Genomic DNA, 18,259 nt, shown 5'->3' on the forward strand with positions numbered 1-18,259 from the left:
GTGTATTTTTTTTAGGAAGAAGGAAGAAAGCTGCTGCCAGACACTTCTGGTGGTGGTTTATTTCCCGGGAGAACAAAAGGATCAGGCAAAAATATTAATTTTGCCTGATCTTTCCCTCCCCAGACATAATCTGTCACACATCAAACTGTCAGCTGAACCAGTCATTCTCGGTTGGGGATAATAAGTATTCTCCTGTCAATATAGAAGAACAGAAGCTCTGTAGTTACTGCAACAGATAACTCAAGGCAGGAACAAAAAGCACATGGAGGACTTATGGGAATATCCATATTCTGTGAGCTGTACCTTATGGCTAATTACTAAAATAAGAATTTTACAGCAGAACCAAGCGAAGAAAGAAAAGGTCTGGCAAAGAACTACAAAATACAATAAAATTTACTTGACATGGTAATACAAAAAAAAAAAAAAAATTGGAAGCAGAGAAGCTGTAGCTCCAGACAAGGTCATGCTGTCTTGTTACTGGGCGGTGTACCCCTCCATTATGACAAATTATTAGAAAACCTTAGACGCCCCTGTCTGTGTATTCCAGAAAAGTCACATTGAAAATCACGACTGTTGAAGAAGGTATTCACGTCTAGACAAGATGTCATAAAGCTCAGCAACCTGTTCAATTGTTCTCACATTTCTTTCTCTTCTTCCAAAAAATATTTGGCATTTATAAAGACCACAGACGTTTTTCCCTGAATAATACTAAGATGTAAATAACTGATACTAGAACTGTAGAACAAGCGATGTTGCATTAAAATGGATATCTAATCTTGTATGCTGGGGATCTGCTATTATTTAAAAGAAAAATAAGATCTCTCATTGACCCAGTGCTGATGCCAAGCACTCATGTAAGTGACATAATGAGTCTGCCACTCATTCACCTGCACTAGACTCTGCTGACATTTCAAAGACCTTAAAATGCACACACAAAAAAAAAAAAAAAAAAAAAAAAAAAAAAAAGAGATCCCAGATCTTAATCCCTTAAGCGCCTCCTTTCCTGTGAGCATATATAGTCTTATACTTCAATTAAAATTGAGAAATATATAAATAAATCTTCTGTATGTCCCAGGAGGTCAGCCATGTTTCTTATCAAACTCCTCACACTCCTGGCTGTAAGACAGCCGGATGAAGCAGGAGCCTTCTTGCCATGCTCTGTCCTGTTCATGTCAGGATCATGGAGACCATAATTTCTGTCTGTTTGTGTTGTAACAGACATATTTAAACACGTAGCCATTAGTTGTTTGCACAATTACTGCCCACATAAAACATCAGGGCTGACTGTAAATATCGAATAAAGGCAAGAGTCTATAATGAATTCAAGAGATCTGAGAAATAAGTAGATTGCCGGAGGTCTGCTGCCACAACAGGAAGCGGATAGAGCATCCAAATTTGTCCAGCAGTGGAAAATGGGCAACCATGTCATTTCTGCTTACAGGAGTGGGAAGGCCTTCTACTCCATCCAGACAGTACTAGTCAGGTGTCTTGGTCCTTTAAAGGGGTTGTCCAAGTTATATTTATTGATGACCTAGCCTCAGGATAGGTCATCAATATCAGCACCGCCTCCTCTTCATTGTTTACCTTCTCGCCGTTGCATCTGCAGCAGTAAGCAGCAGGTGTAATTACACCCAAGCCGTCCCATTCATTTCAATACACTTGGATAGAAGCGATCCGTACCATTGAAATGAATGGGACAACTTGGGTGTAATTACACCTGCTCACCACTGCAGATGCAACAGCAAGAAGGTAAACAGTGAAGAGGAGGCGACACTGGCACGGCGCGCGCCTTCTCTTCAAACAGCTCATCAGCGGGGGGTCCGGGTATCGGACCCGAGCTGATCTAATATTGATGACCTATCCTGAGGATAGGTCATCAATAAATATAACTTGGACAACCCCTTTAAATAGCTGCAGCTCAGCGAGGCTGTCTGTTAGGTGAACTAAAAACATAAGTGTACATGTATAACAGGCTGAAGAGACTGTACAGCTTGTTCATTTATTCAGCGTCAGAAGGGATTAATAACTGAATAAGCATGTTTGTATAAGATATTACTGCAGCTTACGGGCAGTCTGTCAGCAGTTTGTATCAGCACTAGGAAAGAGGAAAGCCGCTCAAACACATTTTGTGGAGCTTTTGTAATCGGGAATAGTGTGAATATGAACTTTTATTCTGCCAGGTTCTGCTCCTTAAGTGCCCTGGAGGTGGAGCTGGACTGTGGCATGCTATCCACACTGAGCTGCTTCATAGCCCTTCTCTGCTCTGAGTGACAGCTGTAGTGGTCTCCGGGTTGGATGCAACAGAAGTGGCTCAGAGCAGAGTTAGGGGCTGTGAAGCAGCTAAGTGCAGACAGCAGAGAGAACCTCTTAATGAAGCCTACCCTGGACACTTAAAGAACAACTCCCACCAAAATGTTTATTCTCTGACCTGTTAGGAAGGTACATGATGTAATCTGTAGTGAATGTAATGTTCTTACCAGCATCTGTGAGTTACACCTCCCTTACACCTCCCTATACTTCTCAGATGTGTCATGTGATCAGGCTCAACTGACACAGCATCTTATGTGTGGACAGGAAGTCAATGGGAGCCTCACTCTCCGTCTCATAGGAATGAATAGAGAAATAACTGACTTCTGGTCCTGTGTCAGTTAGAGATCAGAGAGTTGGTCACATAACATCACTTTCTAGCAAGTCAGAGAAACATTTTGCCAGGAGTTCTACTTTAAGGATCAGAATCTGGCAGAATAAAAATTCATATTCTTACTACTCCTGATGATAAAAGCTCCACAAAAGGTATGTTTGCCCTGCTCTTCCCAGCACTTACCTTTTGTTATCAGCCGTTTAACATACTATAATCTATGAACTTGGTGCTGTGGAGTAAATACCTGAGAGGTCAGTGGGTTCTCTTCGTCTGGCATCATAAAATAGCATAACTGTGACTTGCTCTGTGACTCCTCTGACGTCTTATACTCTTCCACCAATCTGCGGATTTCTTTAATATGTTGCTCCAACTCAGTAAGTGAAAGAGACTTCTTTAGGGATAAACTGATCACAGTATACAGGATTAGAAGTGTTATCCTTTGTGGAGAGTATGTAATTTGCATATTATTTTAGATGAACCAAGAACACGTTTGAATCTTGTCAAAGGACAAAAAAAAAAGAAATCCTTCTAGGGGTTATAAACAAGACAATTAAAAATCTAGGACAAGCTCTACCATAGCATCAAAAAAAACAAAAAACAAAAAAAACCCGTTTCCATTGCCATTCTATGCGGCACTGGTTTGGTCTTGCTTGCTTGCTTGCTTACTAACTGCAGTGGGGGAATGCCGTTATATGGCACGACTGCTGCAGCCAAGCACTGTCTTTACCTTTAGACCTTCGTAGCCACTGCAGACCGAAGGCAAGCAGTGTCAGCAGGACGGGGCAAGCAGCGTCAGCAGGACGGGACCAGCAGTACAGAGAACAAAGCTGGAGAAAGGGATTTTTTATTTTATGCTTTTGTAGGGTTTTATCCAAGATTTGTAATTTTAAAACATGACAGGAGGCTTCTTATTTTGCATAAACTCTCTTTACATTTTTCTTTACTGCTGTGGAGTTAGTAAAGAGTAACAAGTGAATCACCGCGCAGCATAGTATATAAGGGTCATGCTGCCTGTACACTTCCTCTTTCTTTACTGCTCCATCGCAGACAGGTCAGACTTTTTTTGCTCCCCTGGAGCTATATTACTTCTTGTACATTTATTTCTTATAATATCTTATTATTATCATTTACCTCGGATTCCTCAGGTCCCCCCCCCCCTAGCCTGGAGGGACTCCTGGCTTCCTCCTTTTCGTGCAGTTTTTTGCGGCCGTTTTCGTACCGGCCCGCTTCCAAATCGCGGCCGGCCTCAACATTTAGTCCCCGGCTTGCGGCCTACACTTGCGCCCGCCATTTTGGATTACGGACATCGCGTGAGTTCGCGGCCATCTTAATTTTACCTCATAACATCTCATTGGGGATTCAGTGTGGCTGTGCTAATTAGCTGTTATCCCCACATTACTGGTTTTCACCCCTTGGTGTCTGGCAACCCTGTACCTATCTCAGACTACTATTCAGTTCTCTCTGTGCCTCATGTGGCTGGGTCAGTCAGGTCAGTGCTGCTGCCTGTTTATTACTGTGACCTGCATTTAAGGGTTTCAACCCTGTGCAACCGGGGTGAGCCCCCACTATTAATACGCTGCTTCTGGGAGACTAGCTGTTGCAGTTCTCTTTAACTGGGTGAGCCCCAGTTTATAAGGTCACTACTTTACCCTGCTGGGGTTTATACTGGGCTTTGTTCCCACACTACTAAAACTGACCCTACGCCTGTTCAAGACCTGCGTGCCGTTTATTACTGTGCCTTATCATGGAGAATTCCCAGAATATCCCTGCAGACTTCCAGGCCATGATTAACGTAGCTGTCGCTGCCTCTGTGGAGAAGGCACTCTCCAAGGCCCAAGCTTCGGCTCCTGACGTACCTAAAACCCGCAGACGTCCACGGCACGAGTCGGACTCCGACCGGTCCGACTATCAGACAGGGGATGAATCCCGCCCTACGAAACGCCATGACAAAGGCGAGGACTATACACCCAAACCACCCAAGGGTAAGGCACCTGCCAAACTTCACACTCCGGCCCCGCGTCAGGAGTACTCTTCAGAAGAAGAACAGGGCCCTACACACTCCATGTCAGTGCTAGATGAGTGGCAAGCTGACGCTTCAGACTCAGATTACGACGCATGGGGCTCGGACGAGAAGTCCGTTTCTGCTTTCATGCAGGAGACCCTCCTGGGTGCGGTCCAGGCAAGAGGTATCGAAGACACTGCTGACGCAGAACCTCCTCTTGACTCCATTATGGACCCCTCAGGTCAGGCGATGTTCGACCCTCGCAACATACGACACCCCAGATCGGGTGACTGGTCGCCTCCAGAACACCTTTCCAGGTTCATGCACCTGTGGCTCCGCAAACCTCTGGAGAAAGAGGTCCGCAACCGACTCAGGTCTGAATGCCCACGCCCTTCCCTGCCGGATAAGGTCGCTCATACCCCAGAATTTGACAATGTTATGACGACCTTTATGATGCGCTGTGGCAGAGACCCTCGACGGGGGGTAGAGAAAGGTCTATGGGGCGCCCAAGATAACCTACTGGATTCCGTAGGCCCCCTGGCTCGCATTATGTATCTGGCGGATGATGCCTACGCCAAAGCCGATTCCTTCTCCACCGAGGACTTCAGGGAATGGGCACATGACATTCGTGAGTGGGCACAACGTTGTTTTTGTTTCATCGGAAACGCCAATGTTACGCTCTCTTCGGAGAGACGAAAAGCAGCGTTATTCCGTAACGGTAAATTGGCAGACCTTGGCACAAAAGAGATTGGGCCCCAGGCACAAGGGAAACTTTTTGGTGAACCATTCCTCAAGGAATTAAACAAACATGTCAACGTGTTCACCTCCCTTAATAAGGCGCAATCCTCAATGCGCAGTGTCTTCAGGAGCAACCCTACCAGAGGGGTTTTTGGAAGGGCTGGCCGGCAACGGGGCCGTGCCGTGAGCCGATTTTGGCCTTCAGGCCCCCGTACGCAACCAACACCATTTTATCCGACAAGCGACTAATCAGCAACGACCGTTTTCCAGAGGCTTGGATAGAGGCCGTAGAATCCGCTGACGTTCCCGCTTTACTGCAGGTAAGGACCCATATTCCTCCGTTGTTACCATGTACCCGCACTGCGGGCCTTATTTCCCTTTCTTTCCACAATTGGGCCGCCCTTTGCTCAGACGCATGGATTCTACAAACAGTGCAGGGATATATCATAGACCTAGTGGGAACCCCCCTTCAGGTTCAGCGCCCTCACCCCATCCACATGTCATCTTTCGACCACAACCTAGTCGACGCGGAGCTACGCGAGCTTCGGGACAAAGGGGCTATTCAACCAGTTCACGAACAGGGAGGTTACTTCAGCAACATCTTCCTCGTTCGGAAGAAGTCGAGGAGAATACCGCCCAGTTATCAATCTACGCGCCCTCAACGTGTACGTGGTCTACCGCCACTTCAAGATGGAGGGCATCCACCTCCTGCGGGACCTTCTTCGGAGCAACGACTGGTTCGCCAGGCTCGATCTAAAAGATGCATACCTGTCAGTCCCGGTGCACCCGGACTGTCGAGCACTCCTACGTTTCCTCTGGCATGGACGCCCTTGGCAATTCACTTGCCTCCCTTTCGGGCTCAGCTCAGCCCCATGGTGTTTCACCAAACTCCTAAAACCGGTGGTGGCCCACCTGAGGTCCAGGGGCATTCGATGCATCATCTACTTGGACGACCTCCTCCTGTTCTGCTCCGACGAACGCAGACTACGCCAACACACTCCCCTGGCAGTATCCCTACTGGAATCTCTGGGCTTCGTGGTGAACCAACAGAAATCGGAGCTGACCCCTACCCAGACGATACAATTCCTCGGCTTCGAGATCGACTCAACGACGTGTACTCTGAGGCTACCAACCTCAAAGATCACAACCATTCGCAAGGAGATTGACAGAGTTCTCCGACTCGATTCCATCCCTCTACGCAACCTGGCCAGGATTGTGGGACTCCTCTCAGCTTCCATTCAAGCCATATTTCCGGGTCCTCTCCACTACAGGGCCATGCAACGACTCAAGGCAAAATACCTTCGCCACAGACCTACCTACGATCAACCCGTCCCGGTGACGACAGAAGTTCGCGAAGAGCTGTCATGGTGGCTGGACAGCATGCAAGCCTGGAACGGCAAGGCCATATTCGGAGACACTCCAGATTTTGTTTTAGAATCAGACGCCAGCTTGTGGGGATGGGGTGCCACCAACAGAACCATCTCCACGGGAGGAGCATGGACGACGCAGGAGCTCTCCATGCACATCAATTGCCTCGAACTCCTAGCAGGATCCTTCGCGATCCGCAGCCTGGCTCGGGAGAACTTGGTCTCTTTCCGGGGTTCCTGGCGAGTCAGCGGACTATCGCAGACTGCTAGGGACCTCTTATGGGACTCATGGGCCCCGGGAACTAGACGCTGCTACCTTTCAGCTTGGGCTTCCTGGTCTACTTGGTGCATGGAACGGGACTCCGATCCATTTACGGCACCTGTCCCCATGATTCTCAATTTTCTTTCCTCCTTGTTTTCTTCTGGCCGCTCTTATCGCTCTAACAGTGTCGTTCGCTCCGCGATTTCGGCAGCCCATACTCCCGGTCGGCAAAGATCCTCTGGTCTGTCGCCTACTCCGCGACATGCGGCTCCGCCGCCCCCCCAGCCCCCAAATACCATCACTTATGGGACGTGGGACTGGTTCTCAGTTTTTTCAGGGATTGGCCTCCGAATGACCGCCTTTCCCTCCGCCAACTATCCGCTAAGCGCGCTTTTCTCCTTTGTCTTGTGTCTTTCAGACGGGTGTCGGACGTTCAGGCCTTTGATGTCAATGCCTTTGAGGTGACCGCTGAAGGAGTCACATTCCATATCTCTCGTCGCACAAAATCGGGTTCGACGTCGGTCTCTTATCCCTTTTTTCCAGACGACCCGCAGCTTTGTGTTGTGTCCACCCTCCGCAGTTATGTTTCGGTTACCTCCTCACTCCGTTCCTCTACGTCGGGTCAACTCCTAGTTTCCTATGTGCGCCCTTACGCCCCAGTCTCGGTCAACACGCTGGCCCGTTGGATCCTTTCCCTCGCAGGTATAGACCCCGCTTTCGGCGCCCACTCCGTTCGCAGGGGCGTCCCTTTCGGATATTCTCCGAGTGGCGGACTGGTCTAGGGAATCTACTTTCCGTACCTTTTATTTTCACACTCCCCCTTCTGCTGGAACATCTCTTCTTCAGCGTTAAAATTGCAAAATAGGAAGCCTCCTGTCATGTTTTAAAATTGAAGATTATGCTAGCTTTAGTGTACTAATAATCTTAATTTTAATAAGGACAGGAGGCGAGTATTTTCCCTCCCTTCTATTCCCTACTCTGACTCTTCGGGGGAGTGAATCTCAAGGTGTCGGATATGAGGCTTGATTTTAGTAATCTCTCTGTTTGGGACATATTCTGAATTTCTCACCCTAAGTATTGCCTTTCTGACGGACATTCCTTAGTTGTATTACATACTTACACCTACCATACGTTTAACCACTAGATAATTTGCACTCTATTTGTATTGATTCAACTTTACACTATTCCGTTAAGGCCCATAGGCGTGAATAATTACGATTCTATACCTAACCTATTTTTATACTCTCCTTTCAGTGTAACCCTCTTCAGATCCTCCACTGGTCGCTGGTTTGTTAATCTTACGACTCCATAGGATGAGATGAGAGATGAGAGCTTAGTTCTGTCTTTCCTCCAACCTCGTTTACCAGGAGTCTCCTCAAGTTCTGCTCGCCAGAATCCGCTGTTACAGTTTTCGTTGAATTTCTGGATGTTCGAGCTCAACCTGGACTTTGATGTCGCTTTTAGAAAGAGGAAGTGTAAAGGCAGCAAGACCCTTATATACTATGCTGCGCAGTGATTCACTTGTTACTCTTTACATTTTTCTTTACTGCTGTGGAGTTAGTAAAGAGAGTTTATGCAAAATACTCGCCTCCTGTCCTTATTAAAATTAATATTATTAGTACACTAAAGCTAGCATAATCTTCAATTATCACGGACAACCCTTTTAAAAAAAGTACTGTACTAATAAAAACCCTCCATGTTTATATGTTAAGGTTATCATAGCCTGCCCATAGAATACAACGATTTTACATTGCTGCAAGTTGTTAGACGATCAGAAGTAGAGAAAAAAAAACAGGGTGCATAATATAAAGTGTCATTATTTTCTATTTAAAACGTATATAGGTAATATCCCTTTAAGAATTATAAGCTTTCAATTAATTCACGCGATTAGTATATACATTTAATAGAATTGGTATAGATTGTTGAAATATGAAGGAATAAGCAGCGGGGGCTCTGAAATTAAATATTTATAAAAAGAGAATGAATTCTAGACACTTCCATTAAACCTGCATTTACCTGCCCAGCACTTTCCGGACTGCCTGTTTCACAAGTGTTATCAGCTCAGTAAGACCTGAGGGAAAAGAGATGACAGCTCATGTTTGCTGAATCCTGCAGTCTCCAATATTCTGACACTGAGAAAATGACCTATTGTTTAGATCATGTTTTCATGTTAAACATATTTTGCAACATTTTGATGTTGATGTTATATTTAAGTCAATTTAAAAAAACATAAAATCCTACAGTTTTCACACTTGCCACTAAGTCTAATAATAGGCGACACTTCTTGGCCTGTTCAGATCACTTTACTGTGCAGTTATCACAGACAGGATTAAAATAACAGATATCACCAATATATAGATAACACAGGATCCACCATGCACAATAGGTGATGGTCAAAGCTTATCTACTCCCTCCCGACTTCTGCATAGGTCACACAGCATGCCTAGAAAACTCTGAGGAAGCTCCCGTCCAATGTGGCTGCCATAACGCAGGTCTCTAAATAGTGTCAACAACAGCTCAGGCAATATGGCCGCCCCTATAATCACGTTCATTAAGTAGAATTAAAAAAAATCTGTATTCAGAAAATAAAAACAGATTAGGAAGAAGTGTATGTGTCACTATCTGGTTTTAACTGGCCAAAAAAAAGTCAGTGACACATTCCCTTTAGGATCAGCCAGCTGAAGTGTAGTAAGAAATATAATAAAATCCTACCATCTCCTAGGAGGTGCTGAATGCTAGAAAGATATTGTTGTTGTACCTCAGGAGACGCCTGAAGTCCCTGAAAATGGAATAACATTCATTAGATGAAATAAATACTTTTGTGGCATGCTCTTTACTTTACATCTCTTCTGGCTTTCTGCTTTAGTGTAAAGTTATTCAGGGTCACTTATTGCAGCTAGCACTTTTTGGGGGCACAGTGACTGCAGCTGCTTCCTCAGGAGAAAGAAGGCAATTCATGTTATTCAATCAACAATGGACATCTTCTATTTCTTTAAAAATAAAATAAAAATTTCTTTAAAAAAAATAAAATAAAGTTTTACTGCAGTGGAGCCATGTATCAAGGGAAAATGCACCTTCTACTGTAAAGCAACTAACTTTAAAGGGGTTGTACAGTGGTATAATATTGATGATCTGTCGTCAGGATAGGTCGTAAATATCAGATCAGCAAGGGCCTGACTGCCAGCACCCCTGCCGATCAGTTGTTTGAAGGGGTAGTGCAGCGTCCTCTTCAAAGTTTACCTGCATGCCATTTCCTTGTAGCGACGATGCAGTGTAATTACAGCTGCTAGAATCACCCGAGTGACTGGAACAAACAGCTGGAATTACATTGCATCACCGCTACAAGGGAGATGGAAGCTGTGCAACCCCTTCAAACCACTGATCGGCGGAGGCTCTGAGAGTCAGACTCCAGCCGATCTGATACTGAGGACAGATCACCAATATTATACCACTGTCTTTTATGTCACAATGTTGTGCAGTTCCTGTTATTTCTCCTACAAACGCAAGACTCATCTGACAATTGAGTGTTACACGTTGGTAGGGGGGGTGTTCACATACACTAAAGGGCCTTCTTTTTTTAGGAACCTTTATTTGGCAGATCATCAGTCCATCTACACACCCCACTAATATATCAGTAAGTGGCATATATTCATCATTAAAGAGGTTGTCTGATGTTTCCAGCGATAATGTCCCCGTATACTCCATGTGACTGCGGCAGCCAATCACTGGCCTTAGAGGTCATGTGTTTAAATACTGCAGAGGTCAGTGATTGGCTGCAGCAGTTTCTGGGGAAAAATGGCACATTACTGCTGCAGCCAAGAAGAGGACATCATAGTTGCAGAGGCAGGGAAGCCGCATAGCTGTAAGTGGAGCAGGATGAAATAGGTCAAACAACCCCTTTCATGATGATTATATGAGATTATATACTTATCTTCTGTCTCAGACATCACGCTTGTCCATAATAAAGCTACATGCACACAACCGGTGTGTTTTGCAGTCCGCAAAACACGGATGGCGTCCGTGTACGTTCCGCAATTTGCGGAACGGTACCGACAGCCTTTAATATAACTGCCTATTCTCAAGAATAGGACAGGTTATTTTTTATATTGTATATATACCACGGAACGGAGCAACGGATGCGGACAGCACACGGAGTGCTGTCCACATCTTTTGCGGCCCCACTAAAGTGAATGGGTCTGCATCCGAGCTGCCAAAACTGCAGCTCGGATGCGGACCAGAACAACGGCCGTGTGCATGAGGCCTAAGGCTGCAGATGGGATGGCACAGTAACACACTGCACACAGGAAACTAGCGCAGGCACAGTTGAGGAAGCTAAGTGCCAAGCAGAGGTGTGACTTTCCTAATATGGAAAACCGCACAAAGGTTGAAAATTAGGATACTGTATTAGTAAGTAGGACATCATAATCACTGGTTTACATTACCAATAAAGTGACCAACCCCTGGGCTCTGTGAAGAATTTCTACAAGATTGTTAGGCCTCATGCACATGAACGTATTTTGTTTATGTGTCCGTTCAGTTTTTTTTTTGCGGATAGGATGCAGACCCATTTATATCAATGGGTCCGCAAAAAATGCGGACAGCACTCCGTGTGCTATCCGCATCTGTATGTTTGTTCCGTAGCCCCGCCCAAAAAATATAACTTGTCCTATTCTTGTCCGTTTTAGGCATTGTTAAAATGGATCTGCAAAAAATAAAAACGGAAGGCATACGGATGTCTTTTTTTTTTTTGCGGATCCGCAATTTGTGGACCGCAAAACACATACGGTCATGTGCATGTAGCCTTAGTCTGGGGGATTTTCTGCATGTGGGGATCTAAAGGGTTATTACCATTTCAGCATTTCATGGGCGAGATGGAATAACCCGAGTACACGGCAGTCGGGGACAGACAAAAATGGGCCAAGCAGGCTGAACTCCACCATTTCCGTATCTCCTGCAGTACATCTGAAATAGTAGAGTGCAGCCAGCTCAAATGTTTCTGTAGCTCTGGCCACCCTCGGCCAGCAGTTATTCATGTTATTTCCATCTTGGCTAGGAAAGGCTGAGATGGGGAATTCACCTTTATAACAGTATACTTTAAAAGGGATTCTGTCACCAAGTTTTGGGCTATAGAGCTGCGGACATGCACGGCTAGATTGCCGCAATATATCTGTCCTATAGGGCTGTGTGCTTTTAATTTCTTTAAAAAATGATTTTATAGATATGTAAATGAGTCTTGTATGTGTCCAAGGGGCTGTACCAACCTTCCTGGAGCCCAGCCGTGCCCGCCTGTGAAATTAAAACCACACAGCCCTATAGGACAGATACAGTCTAATGCGAAAGTTTGGGCAACCTTGTTAATCGTCATGATTTTCCTGTATAAATCATTGGTTGTTACGATAAAAAAATGTCAGTTAAATATATAATATAGGAAACACGCAGTTATATTTGAGAAGTGAAATGAAGTTTATTGGATTTACAGAAAGTGTGCTATAATTGTTTAAACAAAATTAGGCAGGTGCATAAATTTGGGCACCACAAAAAAGAAATGAAATCAATATTTAGTAGATCCTCCTTTTGCAGAAATTACAGCCTCTAAACGCTTCCTGTAGGTTCCAATGAGAGTCTGGATTCTGGTTGAAGGTATTTTGGACCATTCCTCTTTACAAAACATCTTTAGTTCATTCAGGTTTGATGGCTTCCGAGCATGGACAGCTCTCTTTAAGTCACACCACAGATTTTCTATTATATTCAGGTCTGGGGACTGAGATGGCCAATCCAGAACGTTGTACTTGTTCCTCTGCATAAATGCCTTAATGGATTTTGAGCAGTGTTTAGGGTCGTTGTCTTGTTGAAAGTTCCAGCCCCGGCGCAGCTTCAGCTTTGTCACCGATTCCTGAACATTGGTCTCCAGAATCTGCTGATACTGAGTGGAATCCATGAGTCCCTCAACTTTGACAAGATTCCCAGTCCCTGCACTGGCCACACAGCCCCACAGCATGATGGAACCACCACCATATTTTACTGTAGGTAGCAGGTGTTTTTCTTGGAATGCTGTGTTCTTTTTCCTCCATGCATAACGCCCCTTGTTATGGCCAAATAACTCAATATTAGTTTCATCAGTCCACAGCACCTTATTCCAAAATGAAGCTGGCTTGTCCCAATGTGCTTTAGCCCACCTCAAGCGGCACTTTTTGTGCTGTGGGCGGAGAAAAGGCTTCCTCTGTATCACTCTCGCATACAGCATCTCCTTGTGTAAAGTGCGCCGAATGCTTGAATGATGCACAGTGACTCCATCTGCAGCAAGATGATTTTGTAGGTCTTTGGTGCTGGTCTGGGGGTTGACTCTGACTGTTCTCACCATTCGTCGCTTCTGTCTATCCGAGATTTTTCTTGGTCTGCCACTTCGAGCCTTAACTTGAACTAAGCAGGTGGTTTTCCTCAATATGTTCCTTACTGTGGAAACAGACGGCTGAAATCTCTGAGACAGCTTTCTGTATCCTTCCCCTAAACCATGATGGTGAACAATCTTTGTCTTCAGGTCATTTGAGAGTTGTTTTGAGACCCCCATGTTGCTACTCTTCAGAGAAAATTAAAAGAGGAGGGAAACTTACAATTGACCCCCTTAAATACTCTTTCTCATAATTGGATTCACCTGTGTATGTAGGTCAGGGGTCACTGAGCTTACCAAGCCAATTTGAGTTCCAATAATTAGTTCTAAAGGTTTTGGAATCAATAAAATGACAACAGTGCCCAAATTTATGCACCTGCCTGATTTTGTTTAAACAATTATAACACACTTTCTGTAAATCCAATAAACTTCATTTCTCTTCTCAAATATCACTGTGTGCGTCTCCTATATGATATATTTAACTGACATTTTTTATCGTAACAATCAACGATTTATACAGGAAAATCATGACGATTGACAAGGTTGCCCAAACTTTCGCATCCCACTGTATATTGCGGACATGCTAGCGGCGATCTAGCCATGCATGTCCGTATCTCTATAGCACAAAACTTGGTGACAGAATCCCTTTAAAGTGTGAGCACTGTGTAGGAAACACTCTACTAGTTAGTCATTCTGAAACTCCTTAAATGTCCTTTTAGGACATGCATAATGTCTAGGTCCACATAGGAGGGAAAAATTATTTGTAGCAAATACTGTATTGCAAATGGTAAAACATGCAGATTTGGTTAAAGATTCGCTGCAAATTTAACCCTATGCTTTACATATGCAGCAAAAGTCACAAAATGCACATAGCGTGTCAATTTACACATGGATATTGTTTAGCAGTGTGTTTGCACAAATCTCATCCACGTTGCCGCTACTTTAATAGGTCACTGATTTTCTGCTCACAAATCTGAATGGAATATACGCATTTCAGTTTTTGTTTGGATGTACCCTAAAGCCCTTACTGTACCCTAAATGCTGTATTGTCTTGCAACCGTGGGGATACAGATGTGCTTGTCCGTGTTCTGATGGTACAGAAAGTCACACAACAAGTATCTCTTTCTGATGCAGAGAACAGAGTCCCATCATTTGATGGCAGCTTTGTTTGCACTAATGGAGTCACGGTGAACAATGGTACTACTGGCGTGTCCTGTGGCTGGCATTAATTGGAGCATGGTAGCTGACACTAATGGAGGCCCTCTGACTAGTATGCAGGCAGTATGGCTGTCCTTGCTATGAGGGTCACTGTAGAGGTCACTGCTCTGAAAGCATTCTGGGTGTCGCTATTCTAAGTAAGGCTCCATTCAAATGTCCGGTCATTTTCAATGGGGCCGGAAAAGATGCAGACAGCACACTAACGGTCCGTGGCTCCGCAAAGGGATAGAACATGTCCTATTCTTGTCCCCAATAGCGTACAAGAATAGGCATTTTCTATTATAATGCCTGCCATGTGCACATGGTCGGTGTCAGTGTTTTGCGGATCCGCACACTTACGGAGGTGTGAAAAGACCCTAACTTAAAAGAATACCATTACAACACGTCATGCCTAGAGCTGGTCCTGACATCAGACCAGGAATGGACCATCCTTGCACTAGAGCGTAGTTGGTGACTATTCTACAAGAAGAAACCTGACAGAAAAGAAGGTAACTAGGCAATTCTGGTCGTAGGTACAGACATTCAGTGGAATAATTCATTTTGTGGTATAACCACTGAAGGCTTTTACTATTGTTTCCGCTTTGTGTGTGCGCGCGCAACAAATGGCAAAATAACACAGCTACACAGTTGGAAGAAAAAAAAAAATAAAGTTTCTGATGTGTATGTTTTACCTACATTGTCAGTCTTTGCTGCGGAAGAATTATCTAGGTAGATATATCCGCCAATAATATTTAGCTGAACTCTCAGGAGCACAACCAACATGCACGTACTGTACACTGCTACTATACTTCTAGCAAAACCTGGGAATAACAAGAAAAAAACAAAACACCATGAATACAGCGTGAAATACTTTTGTCACTACAGTACAGAAAAAGGAAACTTATGCTGAACAGATGTCGTTCCCTCAACACTAAGTGGAAGATTTTTATTTATTTTTTTAAATAATAATATGGGCAGTTTGTAAACTTTATTTTTTTTCCTTCTCCCTACTGACGTTTATGGGATGCGAGTAAGACCAGAAAATCACCACTAATAAGGTAAGTGCTTGGCTCTTATCCGCAGTTTGCATTTGAGATCTTTATAAATCACATATTCTCTATGGCAAGTCATTCAGTTGTACTTTCCAGATTTATAGAGGTTAAAGGGGTTGTTAGAGGTCCAACTCCCAGTACCCCCGCCGAGGGGACGACATTACAGCAGATTGTCAGGAAGGAACGCTTCCTTCACGACAATCTGCTGATCACTAGCGGAGGAGACCGATGTTTTTACATGCTGCAAACTCCTCCGGGAGTATGGGGAGGAGCGCTCACTAATGCCATCGCTCTTCCCCATAAGGACTCGTTTGCACAGCACGATCTGCTGCCGGTAAACGATCACTTTTGCATGCGCACAAACGATTAGATTACCCGATGAACAAGCCTTTCGCTTGTTCATCCGGCAATCGGCGGTACATTTACACTGCCCGATCCCCCCCAACGAGCGTTACTATGACCGCTCATTAGCGATATTCTGTGCAATTCTCGGCCGATGTAAGGGGCCTATTAGCTGCACGTCATCTAGATTGTAGTGCAGTGTAATTACACCTTTCTCTCCTGTTCACTGGAATGGGAAAGGAAGTTATAACTACACTGCACCGCCGCTACAATCTAGATGATGAGATGGTGAACAATGAAGGCAATGCATCGCTTGCATGAGTGCATCAGCCTCTTCAACTAGCTAATTGGCGGGGATGCCAGGAGTCAGATCCCCCGCAAAATTTTCTGAGGACATGTCATCAATATCTTGACATTGCACAGCCCCTTTAAGTGAACTAAACTTAAAGAAACTGTTGAAAAAGAGGACATTTTATACTGCCAGAAAATAAATCTACTAATACAAACACATTCAGGTAGGATCTTACCAAAAGAATGCATTTGAAAAAAGCCTTCTGCATCAAGTATGGCACATTTTATTCTGAAAACTAAGATTTCACTTACTAATAATCTTCAGATCTTCCCATATTTCTATCTTGTTTGTCGGTCTGCAGAAGACAAAATGGAATTTATGAATAACAACACATACATAAAATGTCTCTAAAGATCACTAAAGCCCAAGGAAAAAGTAACATATACACTTATATACACTGAAGAAATGGGATTAGCCATCTGCCACACCAAGATGAATATGCAAACTAGGATACATGGCAGAGCAGAGTGATGCTTTGCGGGTCTCATCATACGTGAGCATTACAAAGACATCCACCCATGTGTCACTGCAAGGGAAATATGTACAAAGTGAATGCGTACCCACAGCTATACCAGCTGATTTCAGGGCACATGCCACATACATGGGAGGAGGATTTCCAAAGGTTCATTTCAATGGAGCTGCAAAACTACACACCACATCTAGCGTTGTTTCTGGAAGAAAGTGGCCATGCGTATCTAATCTGAGAAAATCCCTTTACGTACATGGTAGACTTTGGGGCCATTGTTACACCCCAGATGCTGTGATTTTTTGGGAAAACCAACAATCGTGAGGTTGGGGGCACTAATGGCCTGGCCCCCATTTTGTAAAACCAAATAGGAGCCATAGCTGCTATTGACCACAGCATCTGAAAGGTTAAAGAGCTAGGATCAGAGTTGTTCCCAATCCCAGTCACTAGAGTAGGGTGTCGGCATACTACAGCCAGAAACTGTAAGTGATGGTGCAGGCACAGCAGGAACGACGTACAACTATGACACAGAGTGGGAAAGCATTAGGAGTACTGCTTACCAGCACATACACACTAGTTCACACAGCCATTGAGAATTGATAATCTTGTATTACATTCTGGCTATGAAGAATACCTGTTTTTCAGCAGACTTGTTAGGCTTTCTGAATTCAGCTGGTGCATTAAAGCCTCTCTCAGAGTCGGGAGCATTGATAATACTGCAAGGAAATAGAAATGCAGAGACTATTAGGGGCTGTCCAGCAGCAGAACAGGTTTATTCTTTATGAAATGTACCATAACAAATTATTACTGTTCGGTATTGCATGGATCATCCTATTTCTGGCCCTGTTGGTTTAGGAGCTGCCGGGATTAGAAGTGGGGGTCTGAAGTAGGACAACCCACGCACATTTGAACAGTAATGTATGGTGAAATGTCTTGCACACTGTCTTCTAGTGGGTAGTTACGTTCGGCATTTAAAGTTCGGGTTATCGAAGAATCGCATTATGGATTCTAAATTCCGTTATGGTCCGTGGTAGAGACCGTGCTCAGCAGAGGAGGCGGGGAAGTAAAGGAGCTGGAACCCAGCGACGGGGATCGGGTACGTACGATTCCCAATGCAGGTCTAGTCCCTGGGGGTCAACAACCCTTTCAAGCCCTGCCTCCTTTCTGCTAAACCACTCTCCCTCAAGTCAAACGGGACGCAGTGGAACATTTTTTCTGGCGCAGTTGCTTCAGAAATGGGTCTAAAGCTTAATGCAACCTTTATGCATCAGATCTCTTTCTTTCAGTGGCACATCTGCTTCTACCCTGAATCCTTATACGCTTTAGATACCCATTTCAAAAGATTGGCAGCAACAGACAAGCTTTACATAGCATCTTAAGCGTTTTAGTACGGCTTATGCATAAGCTGTCTGTTCTACCCTTATTATACTGTACTGCTGTCAAGGGGAAGTA

General features: G+C 44.5%; 1 protein-coding gene across 4 annotated transcripts in view; it reads right to left on the bottom strand.

The window, feature by feature from the left end:
• The window catches only part of PEX3 (peroxisomal biogenesis factor 3), a 45,596-nt gene that overhangs the window by 10,035 nt on the left and 17,302 nt on the right, over positions 1–18,259 (bottom strand). For all 4 annotated transcript variants that reach the window (XM_044288651.1, XM_044288654.1, XM_044288650.1 and 1 more), the window contains 6 exons: positions 17,442–17,523; positions 16,593–16,636; positions 15,292–15,416; positions 9,723–9,789; positions 9,027–9,081; positions 2,886–3,045 (listed from right to left, as the gene is read on the bottom strand). In XM_044288651.1, coding sequence (XP_044144586.1) covers positions 2,886–3,045; positions 9,027–9,081; positions 9,723–9,789; positions 15,292–15,416; positions 16,593–16,636; positions 17,442–17,523 — 533 coding nt within the window. The remainder of the gene's footprint in view (positions 1–2,885; positions 3,046–9,026; positions 9,082–9,722; positions 9,790–15,291; positions 15,417–16,592; positions 16,637–17,441; positions 17,524–18,259) is intronic.

Source organism: Bufo gargarizans, chromosome 4 (genome assembly GCF_014858855.1).
Source record: "Bufo gargarizans isolate SCDJY-AF-19 chromosome 4, ASM1485885v1, whole genome shotgun sequence".
In the NCBI taxonomy this organism is placed as follows: Eukaryota; Metazoa; Chordata; class Amphibia; order Anura; family Bufonidae; genus Bufo; species Bufo gargarizans.